A 15,703-nucleotide genomic window follows, 5' to 3' on the forward strand; every position below is an offset into this window, starting at 1 on the left:
TCTACCACAGTCTTTTTTATGCACTTCCCAATCACTAAGAACAATCTTAGATACAGGTTTTACACTTCCTTATAAAGAAGGTGAACAGCCTGTCCTTATTGAGTCCCTTATAATTAAGTCTTTTGCTTGTGCCTTATATTTCTATTGGCTCTTCTATGTCAAATCTTCCATTAAGTTCAGATTGTTTTTTTTTAACAACATCCTGAAAGTTTGACAATTCATTAAATATGGATTTTTTTATTCAGAATTATACTTGGCTTTGCTTGGTATGATATTTTCTGCTGGAACCCCAGTTCTTTTGCTCTTTGAGACGTAGTGCTCCAAGACTTGTGGTTTTTTAGTGTTGCAACTGCCAGGTCTTGTGTGATTCTGATTGCGATGCTGCCATATTTAAATTGCTTTTTTCTTGTTGCTGATAATATTTTATCATTGAGCTGGAGGTTTTGGAATTTGATGATGATATTCCAATGGGTTTTCCTTGCAGAATCTCTTTCAGGTGGTGATCAGTAGATTTTTTTTTCTATTTCTACTTTCCCCTCTTCTTCTAATTTTTCAGAATAATTTTCTTTTATTATTTCTTATATTATTGTAGTAAGATTCTTTTGTTTGATCACAGCTTTCAGGTAGTCCAATTATTATTATATTTTCTCTTCTTGATCTGTTTTCCAGATCAGTTGTTTTTCTTATGAGATGTTTCACATTCATTCTCTTCTATTTTGTCACTCTTTATATTCTGTTTTATTATTTCTTGGTCTCTTAAGATTTTGCTGGCTTCCCCTTGCCCAATTCTGATTTTCAAAGAGTCATTTTCTTCCTTAAGATTCTGGATCTCCTTTTCTACTTGGTTGACTTTCTTTTCATAATCTTCTTGTTTTTCTTGGATTTTTTTTTCTTGTTGTTTTTCCTCGGTCTCAGTTGATTTATAAAGTTGATTTATAAAGCTCTTCTATGAATTCCTTTTGGGCAGGGGACCATTACTCTTTGAGGCAGAAGAGGGTTTCTTTGCTTCAGTATCCTCCTCTGACAATGTACCCCAGTCTCCTCTATTCCCACAGTAACTTGCCTCTCCTTTGCCTGTTCATTAGTTTTTTTGTGGCAGCTTATTTTTTATAATCACCTCTACCCTTGGAGTATAGGAGATGGTGTCTCTGGCCCCAGATCTTTCAGTTCTCCCTTCTGCTTCTTTCAACCCCCCAATAAGTGTCCACAGTCTGCAGCATCCTTGCCCCACTGCTTCTGTACTTACAGGGTATGTGCTGGTTCCTTCTTGTCCAGAGTCTCACCTCGCAGCACAACTGAGTCTGCCATTCTTTGTCAGCAGATGTTCCCTCAATCCTCCCCAGCTTAGATGCCCAACTCCTCTCACCATCCAGGGGTAAAAATTCCTGTGGCTGAGACCAAAGTTACTTCCCAATCCATCTTACCCAAGGGCTCACTCATTTGTTTAAAAGGAACTAACCTGGAAGTGTTTACTCTTCACAGGAAGCAAACCTCCTCCTGGGATTTTTCTTCAGATCTTCTCTGATTGTCCCAGGAGGACCACTGCTCTACCTGTACTCTTATTTACTTTTACCACTCTATGTTTGCTCTGAGGTACTATATTATCTTGTTTGTGGGGAAAATCTGGAGAGCTTCGGCTTTTCTGACCTACTCCACCATTTTCCTAGAATCCTCTCCATTAAACAGCAATTTTTAATTACCAAGCAGAAGTTGCAAAGACTGCCAAGACTGAGGCCCATTGGAGTTCTTCACTGATAATTCTGCTCCATTTGGCTGAACGGAAAATGGCACCAAATCTGAACCACGATGTCAATGAATTATTCAATTGGAATAGGACTTCCAGTCAGGTCAATCAAGATTCTCTTTTTGCCTACTTCATCTGATCACACAGAGTTGGTCATTCCACTGACATTCCCTACATCAACTGCATTATTAGATATACTTATGACAGGAAGTCAGTAAGAAGAAGCAGAATGGGAAAGCATAAATGCACTGTTCATGAAGAATGGCTTAAAACCAGTGTTTTTTGTCAAAAGGACACACAGAAGAAACCTAGGCATCATCACAGAGGGTTAGAGAAACTTTAGAAAGGTTGGTGGGTGACAATGCAAGGCATCAGAATGTGATCGATTAGCTCATCAAAGTAAACCAAGAGCTTGGGAAGAAAAACGAGCTAAGCGCTTGGAACAAATCACGGATCGTGTCAAATCCAAAATCACTGAACTTGAAGAAGAACCTGCAGTTATGGTTTCCCAGCAACAGAATCAAGTGAAAGAATTTCAAAAAGATCAAAAAGCTGCAGAGGGAAAATACCATCAGTGGGAACAAAAATGGGTGGAGCAAAAATTCCAGAAAGAAGAACTTCATGTGTCCTCTCAGAAAAGAGTTTTTAACTGGCTTTGCAAACAAGCAACTCAGACTGTCGTGGATAAACAGTTACTTATCCTGACTGATTATTATGAATCCACAATTAGAAAAACTCAAAAGGAATTAAGGTACTATTAAAGAAGAAAGAAAAAGGGACTCCATAGATCTGGATGGTACACCAAATTATAAAAACCTTCTCATGTCATTCCACAATCAACTGAGAAACATTAAAGCCAAGAATTATAAATTTTCATGTCAAAACCAGAATCTCTGCAAAGATTTAGAAAGCAGGCCCTCATCACATGATTTAAGACTTTATAAACAACAGGTAAAGAAACTGAAGAAAACACTTAAGAAAGACACAAAATTACAGGAACTTCTCAGGTAAGACAAATTCGAGAGCTTAGACAACAGAGATTCTGAGACTAGCAAAACAAAGCCAGTGCCAGGTCCCGTTTGAACAGAAATACTTCCAGATCTTAACCAGCGTTGACTCAGTTATAAATAATCCAAGAGTTCCAATAGCAATATAGAGAAAGGGGCCCTTCCAGAGTTAAATAATAATAAATAAAACTAACAGTCAAGAATGTAGATTTGAGGGTGGGGCCAAGACGGCAGAGTAGAAAGACACACATACACTAGCTCTTCTCCCACAGCCTATAAAATACCTGTAAAAAAGGACTCTCAACAAATTCGAGAGCAGCAGAAGCCACAGAATAATGGAGTGGAGGAGATTTCTAGCCCAGAGTGATCTGAAAGAACAACGGGAAAGGTCTGTCACACCGGACAGGGATCAGAGCCCAGCCCAGCCTTGGCCACATGGCACTGGGAGGAACAGGACCGAGCAGGCTTCAGGGACAGAATCTCCAGCAGCAGTGCAGATCCCTCAACCCACAAGTGCTAAAGGTCAGTGAGAGGGTTTTTTCAGCTGGCCGAGAAGGGAGCAGGGTGTCCCTATAACTCAAACCTCCTCAGGTGGCAGCAGTGGAAGCAACAGCAGACAGGGACTCCTAAGGCAGGCAGCGGTCCCCATCCATTATTGAAGGCCTCATTGTAAAGCCCCTGAGGGAACTGAACCCTGGGTGGCTGCCCTGCCCTGAACCTGAGCAGCTGATCTTAATCTCACACTGAATAATGGCCCTGCCCCTGCCTAAAGCCTCTGGGGGACTGCAGCACCTCATCTGAATCTCAGCCCTCCAGTGCTGGCTTGGTGGAACTGGAGGCAAGGTGGTTGTGGAGAGGAAACTCAGAAGTCAAGTAACTGGCAGGGAAAATACCCAAAAAAGGGGAAAAAAATAAAACCACAGAAGGTTACTTTCTTGGTGAATAGGTGTCTCCTCTCATCCTTTCAGATGAGGAAGAACAAGGCGTACTGTCAGAGGAAGTCAAGGCCTCTGCCTCCAGGGACTCCAAAGAGAACTTAAACTGAGCTCAAGCAATAGAAGAGCTTAAAAAGCAAATTAGCAGCTTGCTAAAGGAGAACCAAAAAAATGCTGAGGAAAATAACACCTTTAAAAAGAGGCTAACTCAATTGGAAAAAGAGGTCCAAAAAGCCAATGAGGAGGAGGAGGCTTTAAAAAGCAGAATTAGCCAAATGGAGGAGAAGGTTCAAAAGCTCACTGAACAAAATGGTTTGTTGAAAGAGAGAATTGAGTTCAGGGAAATGAATGACTATGAGATAAACCAAGCAGTTAAAAAACAAAACCAAAAGTTTGAAAAAATAGAAGATAAAGTGAAACATCTCATTGGAAAAACAACTGACCTGGAAAATAGATCCAGGAGAAACAACTTAAAAATTATAGGACTACCTGAAAGCCATGATCAAAAAAAGAGACTAGACATTATCTTTCATGAAATTATCAAGGAAAACTGCCCTGATATTCTAAAACCAGAGGGCAAAATAAATATTGAAAGAATCCACTGATCACCTCCTGAAAGAGACTCTAAGAGAGAAACTCCTAGAAAGAGTGTGGCCAAATTCCAGAGTTCCCAGATCAAGGAGAAAATACTGCAAGCAGCTAGAAAGAAACAATCCAAGTATTGTGGAAATGCAATCAGGATAACACAGGATCTGGCAGCTTCAACATTAAGGGATCGAAGGGCTTGGAATAGGATACTCCAGAAGTCAAAAGAACTGAGATTAAAACCAAGAATCACCTACCCAGCAAAACTGAGTATAATACTTCAAGGGAATAAATGTTTATTCAATGATATAGAGGACTCTGAAGCCTTCATATTGATGAAAAGACCAGAACTGTATAGAAAATTTGACTTTCAAACACAAGAATCAAGAGAAGCATGAAAAGGTAAACAGAAAATAGAAATCATAAAAGACTTTCTAAAGCTGAACTGTCTACATTCCTACATGGAAGGAAAATATTTATAACACTTGAATCTTTTCTCAGTATTTGGGTAGGTGGAGGGACTGTACATACATACACACACACACACACACACACACACACACTCATACACATATACAGACAGAGAGCACAGGTTGTGTTGAATCAGAAGAGATGATATCCACACATACAAAAAATAAATAAATAAAAATTAAGGGATGAGGGAGGAAAATATTGGGAGGAGAAAGGGAGAAATGGAATGGGGCAGACTATCACTCATAAAAGAGATAAGCAAAATCTTGTTCAATGGAGGAGAAAAGGGAGAAGGGGAGAGGGGGAAAGTGAAGCTACTCTCTCCACATATAGCTGAAGGAGGGAATAACCTGCTCACTAAATTTGATATGAAAATCTATCTTACACTACAGGAAAGTAGGGAAGGAGGTGACAAGTGGGGTGAGGGGAATGATAGAAGGGAGGGCAAATGAGAGAAGGGAGCAATTAAACACTTTTGGGAAGGGACAAGGTCAAATGGGGGAATAAAAAAATAAGGGGGGATAGAGTAGGATAGAGGGCAATATAGTTAGTATTATACAACATGATTATTTTGGAAGTTTTTTGCAAAACAACACATATTTATTCTGTACTGAATTGCTTGCCTTCTCAGTGGGGATGGGTAGGGAGGGAGGAAGGGAGAGAAGTTGGAATTCAAAGTATTAGTAAGGAATGCTGAGAATTTTTACTACATATAACCAGGAAATAAGAAATACAGGTAATGGGGTATAGAAATTTATCTTGCCTTACAAGAAAAGAGAGAAGATGGGAATAAGGGAAGGGTGGGGTGTGATAGAAGGGAAGGTACATTGAGGGAAGGAGTAATCAGAATGCAAGGTATTAGGAAGCGCTAGGAGGGGAGAAATGGGGAGAAAAATTGGACACGTTACAAAGTGAGGTAAAAGCAATTAGTATTAAAACAATTGACTGAATTAATTACTGAGAATAAATCAAAGACATCTTTACTTGGGGGAAAAGAATATTAGTCTAAATTTCCTAGAGGCAGATAACCTCAGGTAAAATTTGGCATTGATGGAAAAGTTAAGGTTTTAATGGTAAATTTGATCTTGTGATTGCTATTTAATCAGGAACTAGAACATGTATAGAAAGGCATGTAAGCCACTTAAGACTTGCCTCAAAAGATGTTCCTTAGCCAAAGTAAAATTATAGTCATATTTGAAACCTGGTTATTGGAACTTGCTATCTTAAGATGCTATGGGACTACTAAGTGACTGTTCTTCTGAGTCTAACTCCAGGTATGAAAAGCAAGAAAGGCGGTCTGAGCCTGCAATCCATGATGTCAGTAAGCCTGTGAGATGCTGGTATGAACTGAAAAAGGTGATCTCATGGGAAGAGTGGGATAGTGGCTGTTCAGTCTGGGCTGAGGTAGGATTCTCCTGACTCAATTTCCCACTGACACCTGGCAGACTTTAAGCCTGAATGAATGCAAGCTGACAATCTACTCCTACCTGGAATTGACATGAAGTTGGGAAGATATTGGTTCCCTGCAATGTCCCTATTCTTAGTGGCAATTTCCTATAGTCAAAAGGTTTGTAAGTATAATACCAGATCTATTAAATTATAGGTTGTTGTTAGGGAAACATCTGAGGCTAAGTCTAAAATTAAGCTATTAGGTTTAGGACTTTAGACCAACAACAATAAGTTAGGGTCCTTTAATTCTTAGTAATAGTGTGGAGACAATAAGGTCAAGGGCTTGTGAAGTTAACATACACAAATATTTGTGTCTCAGATGGTTAATGTTTAAAAAAAAATTCTTTTGTGGTCTATATTGTAAATGCTTTAAAAAGAAGTATCACCTGGCCAAAAGTTGAAATTGTTTTATGTGATATGAACTGTGTTAAAAATGAAAAATAAAATAAAAAGAAAAGAAAAAAAAATGTGGATTTGAGCATCTTCCCCCCACATCAGAAATGTGGCCAGACCAATTAATATCTCTAAAGGACTTGTGTAGATCCCTGGAAAAACGATCTGAAGAGCTGTTGCCCTGGCATAATATGAAGTGATATGATAAGAGTGAAGGTGGCATTAAACTGGAAGATCTATTTATTGTCAATACCATTTTGAAAGATGTGGAACATAAAGAAAAAGTGTGATATGCCATGCCCTGGAACTTTACAAGCAATCATTAATCACTTCCAAAAGCTATTTGATGTAACATCTGTGTCTGGAATCCATCCTCAAATGGATGAAGTTTACATCAGGCTTAGAGAAATGAATAATGCTGTGAGAAATATCTTTGAGATCCTAGAACTAGATAATTCATCATCACTAAGTGTCCTGGTGAATATAGTTTGGAAACTGTGTAAAATAATTAATGAAGATATGGGCAAACATGTTCAACAGCTATTGGGTACCCAGGACATTCAGAGCATTATCAATAAATATTTTTCCCAGCCTTAAGGCTTCTATACAGGATCTACTTCAGATTTTAGAAGTCAACAACTTGGATCCTTCATACCTGAAGTAAAGAAAACTAAAGGTAATTATAAAATGAAGAAAATAAAACCTTTTTCTGCTACATAAATTTTATCTGTAATATAATTTCTTTATGATTGATTGGACAAGGATGATATTTACTTGCATAATTCACCTCTCTTTCCCACCCTGAGAGAATACTGGTGACATGGTTAATCTTCATTCTTTATAGAGTTGAACTTTGATATTTTTAATCCCTATTTACCAAATAATTGTCACTCAGAATTATGCAGCATCATTTGGGGGACTGAATAATTGAACTCTGAGTTTTCTAACTTTTCTTCAGCAATTTCTGGCTTACAAGATTTAAGGAAAGCTGCTTATGTTTTGGAAACAGAAGGCAATGATGTGTTAAGTGCTGGCATTGGGGTATCTGCCTTTAAGATTTTCTTTGAGACTTGAAATTTAGAACTCTTAACATCTTTGGCCAAAGACAAGTAGTATTGGACTTACTGATGACATCCATTCTCTAGCAAGTTTGGGAAATGAACAATTCCATATCCCCCCAAAATTAGGGGAGGAAAAAAAAAGGAAAGGGGTTTCAAAAAGAAGTGAGGAGAAGGTGGAGGTGTAATGCTGCCTAAATCTTTCTTTTTTCTAACCCAGTCATTGGCAAGCTGCTCCTTGAATTTAACCCTTTGTATGCCATGCCAAAGACAAAACATTCTATTTAGAAAATCTGCTGTGAGCAGAAACAGTTGTAGTTTCAAATTGGAGGGAAAAGGTTAGAGATCATAGATAAAAAACATTTTTTTAAATTTTCTTCCCATGATGGGATAAAAGAAGAAAGTAAATAGGATAACTACCTCAAGAAAGGGTGTGTCTGAGAGCTCAACTGTGATACATACACACAGATGCATATTGAGATATGTTTTTAGAACATGTGACTGAAATATTTTATACAAGTAAAAAAATGAATTATATGATAGTATAGAAAAGATAGGCTGGTCAAAAGATGAGGATAAAAGATGACAGAAAGACTACTAGAGGGCCCTATGGCAGGAGAAAGTAAAAAAGGCCTCCTGGGTGGACTGCCTGTGGCAAATCTATGAGAGCACACGAACCAGAGACAGAACTGGGAAGCGCGGATGGACGGTTATCTACTTGTTGGAAGGAACTTCCAAACTGAAACAGATCCACTTGAGTATCTGGGTATCTACTGATACAAGATTTATAGAAATACAAAATAAAACTCCTCTGTTTGACATTTAAAGCCCTTCACAAACTGGCTCCACGCTTTTTTTCCAGCCTTAAAATGCATTATTCCCCTGCACACACTCTACAGTCTAGGCAAAATCTGTATATTCTTATGTCTGTACTAGTTGTCCCCTCAATAGAAAGCCTTGAGTCCAGCTATCGTTTCTTTTTTGGTCTTGTATCACCAGTGCTTAGCAGAGTACCCAGGACATAGCAGACATTTAATAAATGCTTGTTGATTGACTAGATGAGGCTAGACTTTATCAATACACCTCTGCCTGTGAAACTGGTGAACATTTCTGATGGAGAAGTCTCAAAAGCTGAGATGTTGGAGGGCTGACAGCAGAATTTCCTTCAGCATCACCCTGCCCTTTCCTCATATATAGTACATGTCTATGGAGGCAGGTGGATGGCTCAGTGGGTAAGAGTACAAGACTTGGGAGTCAGGAAAACCAGAGTTCAAATTTTGACTATAAATATTAGTTTTGTATGGTCCTTAGGTAAGTCACTTAGCCTCATGCCTCAGTTTACCCATCTGTAAAATGGACTGATAATAACAGTCCCTACCTTACAGATTTATTGTGAGGATCAAATGAGATCACACACATAAAGGACTTTGAAAACTTTAAAAGTGCTATGAAAAGGTACACTAAAACAGGGATTATTAACCTGGGGTCTATGAACTTAAAAAAATTTGCAATATCTCTATGTCAATATAATTGGTATCCTATTTAGGCCTATGTATTTTTATTTTGTACATTTTAGAATATATTTTGAGAAGGGGTCCACAGGCTTCGCCAGACTACCAAAGGAGTTCACCTCACAAAAAGACTGAGAATCTCCATTTTAAAAGGATTTATAAAAACACATCATTTTTATTAAAAGACTTAATTTTTCAACCAAGTCTCCCTGGCCTTTGTGACTAAGGCTGTTCCCCAAGATTTGAATCTACATTTCTGGCTACTGAAAGACAATTATTTTTAAAACTCCAGCCTTGTGCCACTTGGTATGCACTATTATTATCATCCCCAAAAGTACCTATTTGTGTTTGCTGCCCAGCATTTTCTGCACAGCCATATGGCCTAGCCTAACCATTTTCACAACATCCAAATAAAGCACTTCAGAATTCCTTACAGTTTTATAAATTTCAGACCACTGGCACAGTTTGTACCCAAAGCATCACTCACCAATTGGTGAACAAAGGAGAAGCTTATTTGGGGTATGCTGATGTTAAAGAACAGACGTGTTTAATGATGTGTTCCAAAAGTCAGCTAACAAATTTACCAAAAATAAGCATAGATAAGTACACAAGAACATAGATTTAAAGCTAGAAGGAACCTCAGAGATCACTGTACAAATGGTATAAAATGTTTATATTTTCCAAATCTGACCTGTCTCTGAATTTTTTCTTCCCTTCACTTTTCAACATGAATCAAATAAATCTTGGGGTATTTTTTTTTTTGGCGTAAGCATTTTTTTACATACTTTACATACATACATACTTTACATAAGCATTAAAACAGCAAAACAAATTACAAATTTCTCTGGAAAAATCTTTTTTAAAAAACAAAACTTAAAATCAGGGATAAACATAGTTCTCAAATTAACTCAGAAAATTAATTTGATTCTGCTTGTCCCTGAATTTGTAAAAAGCTTCCAGGTCAAAATGCATCTATGAAGGTATAATTACATCAAATTTGTTTGCTGGTATCTCATCATGGATTTTCTGTTTTAGCAAATCCCAGATTAAAACAAGAAGTTAAAGAGAATTGTCTGCATATATATTATTAAACTGCTTTTTCCTTTATGTTTTACTGTAGTCCCAAGGAATTTTGTTAAGGCAAAGTAAAATAGAAAGTATATACTATACATTTTTCTGGAAAAATAAATGAAACTATATTGAATGCAATGTTAAAATCATTATTTCAATGTTGGCATTTACATACCTGCTTATGTTGAAGTAGAACTCCTACAAGGTCAAAGCCTTAAGAGATAAGACTAATTTAAATAAATAATCCCACCCAGCTTTCTAGTGGGCCATAGTTTGAGGACAGAAGGTGAGTAAATTAAATAACCATTACATGTTCTTACATGGATCAACTGGAGTATGCCAACTTTATATTTCTTACAACAGAAAAATGCAATACATTAATTTATATGATTTAAGTTTTGGAGAAGTCAAACATTTTCTTTTGCTATGTGCAAGGTTGTGTGTGTGAAACTAAAGATTTCAAAGAACAAAGACAATATCATCCATCATCCCTGAGATTTCTCTGTTTTCACCAACTTACCTTTTTGTGATAAATGCTACAGAGTCCTCTCTCTAGATCAGGCAATTTGCACAGATGATTTTGTATGTGACCAAACACACTGGACTCGGAGAAGAGAATCTCTGATACTGCATCAAGTCGGGCATTTATTTCCCTGTTAGAGAAGAATGATTGCAGTTATCTAAAAAACCTCCTGAAACTTAGGAGCCCTGCTCCTTCAGGATACATATTCTTTCCAATATTATACAGTTGAGAATTTTAGAAATTCCACAGCATGTTAGACACCTTTAAAAAAAAAAAAGGAAGACATATAAAATCAGCCTTACAGTGAAGTAAGAGAGACCCCCACAGGGCATTTGCTTTGCTAAGGACAAAGATACTTATCCCTCTGCTCTTTAATTACCATTTAATCAAAGAACATGGAAAATCCACAAGTATATCTGCATGAGGATACAGGAGTGATTATCCTGAGTGAAATGACTGGACAATAACCATGAAACCATCAAACAATTAATTTGATTCATTTTTTGGTGAATAGATTGCTTGACTAAACCTTACAAAAATAAAAGAATTTTAAAGCTTGAAGAGACTTTAGCTATAAAATAACCCAAATTATTCAATGGATAGAAGGAAGGAAAGAAAGAAGGAAGGTGAGGGTGAGGAGAGGGGAGGGGAGGAGCATTTCTTAAGTGCCTACTTTACAAAGATTATCTCACTGGATCCTCACAACAATTCTTCAAGGTAGGTGCTATTATTCCCATTTTTCAGTTGAGGAAACTGAGGCAAACAGCAATTAAATCACTTGCCCAGGGTCACATAGCTAGAATGTATCTAAATCAGGGTTTCCTGACTTCAGGTCTAGTGCTCCATCTAATGCACCATTTGGCTGCCAATAGAGGGGGAAAAAAATTAAAGTCTTTGAAAAGTAAGTGATTTACTCAAAGTCATACAGCTTGTAGTGGCATACCTGGGACTGGAACCCAGTACTCCTAACTCCTTGGGGGTCAGGATTCCTTCTAATGAACTAACTGCCATGTTGTTCCCATCACTTTGTCTTCCTTGTATATTTATGGTGGAGTGGATAGAGCACCAGTGCAGGCATCAGGAGGACCTGAGCTCAAATCTCACCTCAGACACTTGACAAGTCACTTAACCTGAATTGCCTCATCTTGGGTCATCTCCAGTCATCCTGATGAATGGTCACTGGATTCAGATGACTCTGGAGGAGAAGTGAGGCTGGTGACCTGAGCAGCCCTCCCTCACTCAAAACAAAGTCAAGTGCAAGTCATGTCATCAATTTCTCTGATGGCATGGTCTTCTTCTGAAGGACAAACACATGACAAATATTTATGGAGTACCTGTACAGCTCTAAGAAGCATATGCAGCAGCCACACCCTGATAAACAATCTCGGTTGATGGGCTAAACCAGGTTTAGAGTAACCAATGGTCCTCAAACTTGTTGGTGACTTAGGGAGGTGTCTACTCCCAAGCACATGAAGACTTTCCCTCGTGGGATGGGCACAAGAACAATTTGTTCCAACAGTCATGAAGACGGCTGACAAAGGTGCTGTGGAGCACTTAAGAGCTTGGTCAGACATCAGAAATGCCACAGTCATACTGCTGGTCATCTTGACTTCTGTCCTACCACTAGATTTCAATGGCTCAGGAAGAGAGAGTGAGGTTGGTGACTTCTCACAATTCTGCCTTTACACCCAAATTACAAGCAAGATATCAGCCATAATATCACTGGTCCTCTTCAAAAAGGAAGGATGAAGAACAATGGAGTATCCCCTGTGTATATTTCTGGCTAGGCTCCCACAACAGGGCTACATGCTGACTTTGGGAGCTTTTCTAATTTATGCAAGAAATGTAAGCAACTGAATCCTAAGACACTCTCAAAGAAGTCTTCAGCTCACTATGTGACCTCCAACCTACCAGTTTGGCCTTATCTCATACTACTCCTTTTCACATATTCTATTTTCCAACCAAACTGGCTGCCTCTCTAGCCCCATTTTTGCTTCGAACTCTCCTACTGCCATACCTTTCACACAATACCTTGGGCTTGGAATGGATTATCCACCATTTTCCACCTGCTGAAGTCTCTCCCTTTCTTAATCCCTCAAACTCAAGTACTATTCTCCTCCAGAAAGCCTCCTTTGCTTCTGGTTAATTTTCAGGATGAGCATTTGCACCCCAGAATCACTAAAAATCAGGGCTTGACTGACTGTTCTGTTGGCTGAATAGACTTAAGAAAGTGTTAATGATGCAGATTAAGCTTCAAGTGGGTGTACAAAGCCTAGCTATCAAACATCTACCAGCTCGTTCACGTACTGCTCTATAAATGTTGCTGAAGTTTAGCAGAACTGCAGGAGAAGACAGAGGGAATGAAGCTATAACCAGACTGGAGGCATTCGTAGAGCACTTCAAGTTTGTAAAATGCTTTAGATTCATCATCTCATTCGAGCTTCAGAACACCTCTGCTTAATCTCTTCAACAACCTCCCAACACCGGCTGAAAGTAAACATGCCTTCCTCAACTTTCTCAACAGTCCTCTCCTTCAATCAAGAAGCCAGCTGCTACTATGTGTAACACACTATGCTAGGAAAAAATCCTACTAGTAAGAAGCTTATACTCTCATGGGGAAGATACAGATATATATACACACATATGTACTTAGCAAAAATATAAAGTTCATAAATAAAAAAACGCAAACAAAGCAATTTAATACAAAGGTTTGGAAAGAAGGACTCTAGAAGTTTGGGAAACCAGGAAAGGCTACAAGAAAGGAAAGAAGATGGCGTCTGAACTGCACCTTTGAGGAAAAGAAGGGCTCTAAGATAAGCAGAGTAATGGAGGGAGGCAGCCAGTGCTGGAGATGGGAGATGGAGTGTGTGTTAAACTGTATGTTAAAAGGAGAGAGAAGGACAGTTTGCCTGGACTACAGCACTAAGGGGAAAGTCACTTCCCACAAGGATGAAGAGATAAGCCTCTAGAGTGGAATGGGCAGAGGAGTCAGTCACACTTATCTTACCTGCCCTTGCCTCAGGACTGTTTTTGTGCATATCTTCCCTCCCTCTTTAGAATTGAAGTTCCTCAAAAATAGGGAATATGAAAATTAATAAATGCCTGCTGAATGAATAACTAATTCTGGGCAAGTTAGTTCATCTTTGGAGCTCAGTTTCTTCATATGTAGTTTGGAGGCTGAACTAGATAATCTCCAAATTCCCTTACAGTTTTGACATTCTATGATTCTTGTAAACCCAATTCAATTCAATTTACTAAATTTGCTGAAAGCAAAGTAAGGCACTATTATGCTAGATCATGGGCACAACAAAGGCAAAAACAAAATAATTCATACTCTCAAGAAGTCAGCAAACCAAGAGGGACAAGATATTAAAAAGTAAATATAAAGAAATTTGGAAGAAGGGGCAGAGAACTAACAACAAAGGGGAGAGCAGCAATCTACAGAAGTGGCATCCGAGAAAAGCCATGACGGGAGAGGGTTCCATGCAGTGGAGATGAGAAGGAAGAACATTCTAATGAAGAGACAGACAATCTGGGCAAAAGTATGGAGGTGGGAGATGGGATATATTAAATCAAGAATAGGTGAACTTAGAGATAGATTTCCTCAGAAGGACTGATGTTCAATTGGCCTAAAAAAGCCTGAAATCAGAATGTCAACAATTCAATGCTGAAAAGAGGATACGGAGGAAGGCAAGTCCAGTGAACAGACTGTATGTGCTGATGAAGATGATGAAGAAGTCCAGCTAAGTATGTGAAAGCTTGTCACCAAAAAGTTGGCCACTGGGTGATCAAATTCTTTGCCATAAGTATAGCTCATTATATTATGTAAAATCTAGAGGATCAAAATTCTAAAAGCTGAGAGTCATGTCTAAAAGCTGGACAACTAAGTTAGAGATCATCCAGTTCAACCCCTTCATGTTCTAAAGGGAAAGCTGAATTAGGAGCAGTTCTAGGTCTCAGCTGGGCATAGAACACTGGGCTTGGAGTCAAGAAGACCTGAGTTCAAATTTGGTCTCAGATATTTAAAAGTTGTGTGACCTTGGGCCTGTTTCCTCCAATATAAAATGAGTTGCAGAAGGAAATGGCAAACCACTCCAGTATCTTTGCCAAGAAAACAAGAAATAAAAAAACGAACAAAAAACAAAAAAGAAAAAGAAAGAAAACTCCAAATGGGGTCACAAAGAATCAGACATGACTGAAACAACTACAGTTATCTCTTCCACATCACAACTTTCCCCATGATGGTTTCAACATATTGCTGGTCGGCTGAAGAAACTAAATGGGAATTTGGGGGGAGTTCTGCAGAAGATATGCACACAGATGACACATGCAAAGGCCAGCAGATGATATAGAAAAAGTTTGGAAACTCAGAAATGCATAAAATATATGCACAGCATTGTATAATATCAAGAAAAAAGAAGGAAGCCAGAAGATTTCTTTTTTGGTATGGAGGGAAGGCCAAAAAAGTTTACATGGATTTTCCAGATTGTAAGGATGCCACGCCCCTAACCTGCCCCACCCCCCAGCCCCAGTAATGTAGAAGGGATAATTATAAACAACAACAACAACTAGGTCTTAAAAGTTAATACTGGCTAACAAGGCTTCTTCCCTCGGAAGAAAGGGAGAGGATGAAGAATATAATCCTGCGAGGGGGACAAAACCACCAACACAACATCCTTCATAAGGTTGCGTGGCACAAACAGAACTTTGACAGCCTAATAATATTCTGAACTAGCCAGAGACCAATATTTATTTTTTGTTCCTATGAAATTTATATCACTTTTATAAATGTGAGCCTGTAAAATCAGCATTCTAGAGATTTTCTGTTGCAATTTGCTGGGTCCCCTATCCTGTTCCCATCTACGCTCAAGTCAAGGAGTTAAGAGTGATCAGATTACGATGAGCCCCATCACTGCTAGCAGTGTTTGCTAACAAAAGACTATCCCTCTGTAAGAT

At 38.5% G+C, this 15,703-nt stretch overlaps 1 protein-coding gene and 1 pseudogene across 1 annotated transcript in view; one reads left to right on the forward strand and one right to left on the reverse strand.

Moving 5' to 3' along the window:
- Positions 1–15,703, reverse strand: part of MSH3 (mutS homolog 3) — a 208,352-nt gene that overhangs the window by 91,058 nt on the left and 101,591 nt on the right. The window contains 1 exon segment of the mRNA XM_072606261.1: positions 10,745–10,877. Within this exon segment, the coding sequence (XP_072462362.1) occupies positions 10,745–10,877 (133 nt within the window).
- LOC140498787 (centrosomal protein of 70 kDa pseudogene) lies at positions 1,785–7,248 on the forward strand (annotated as a pseudogene).

Source organism: Notamacropus eugenii, chromosome 4, assembly GCF_028372415.1.
Source record: "Notamacropus eugenii isolate mMacEug1 chromosome 4, mMacEug1.pri_v2, whole genome shotgun sequence".
NCBI lineage: Eukaryota > Metazoa > Chordata > Mammalia > Diprotodontia > Macropodidae > Notamacropus > Notamacropus eugenii.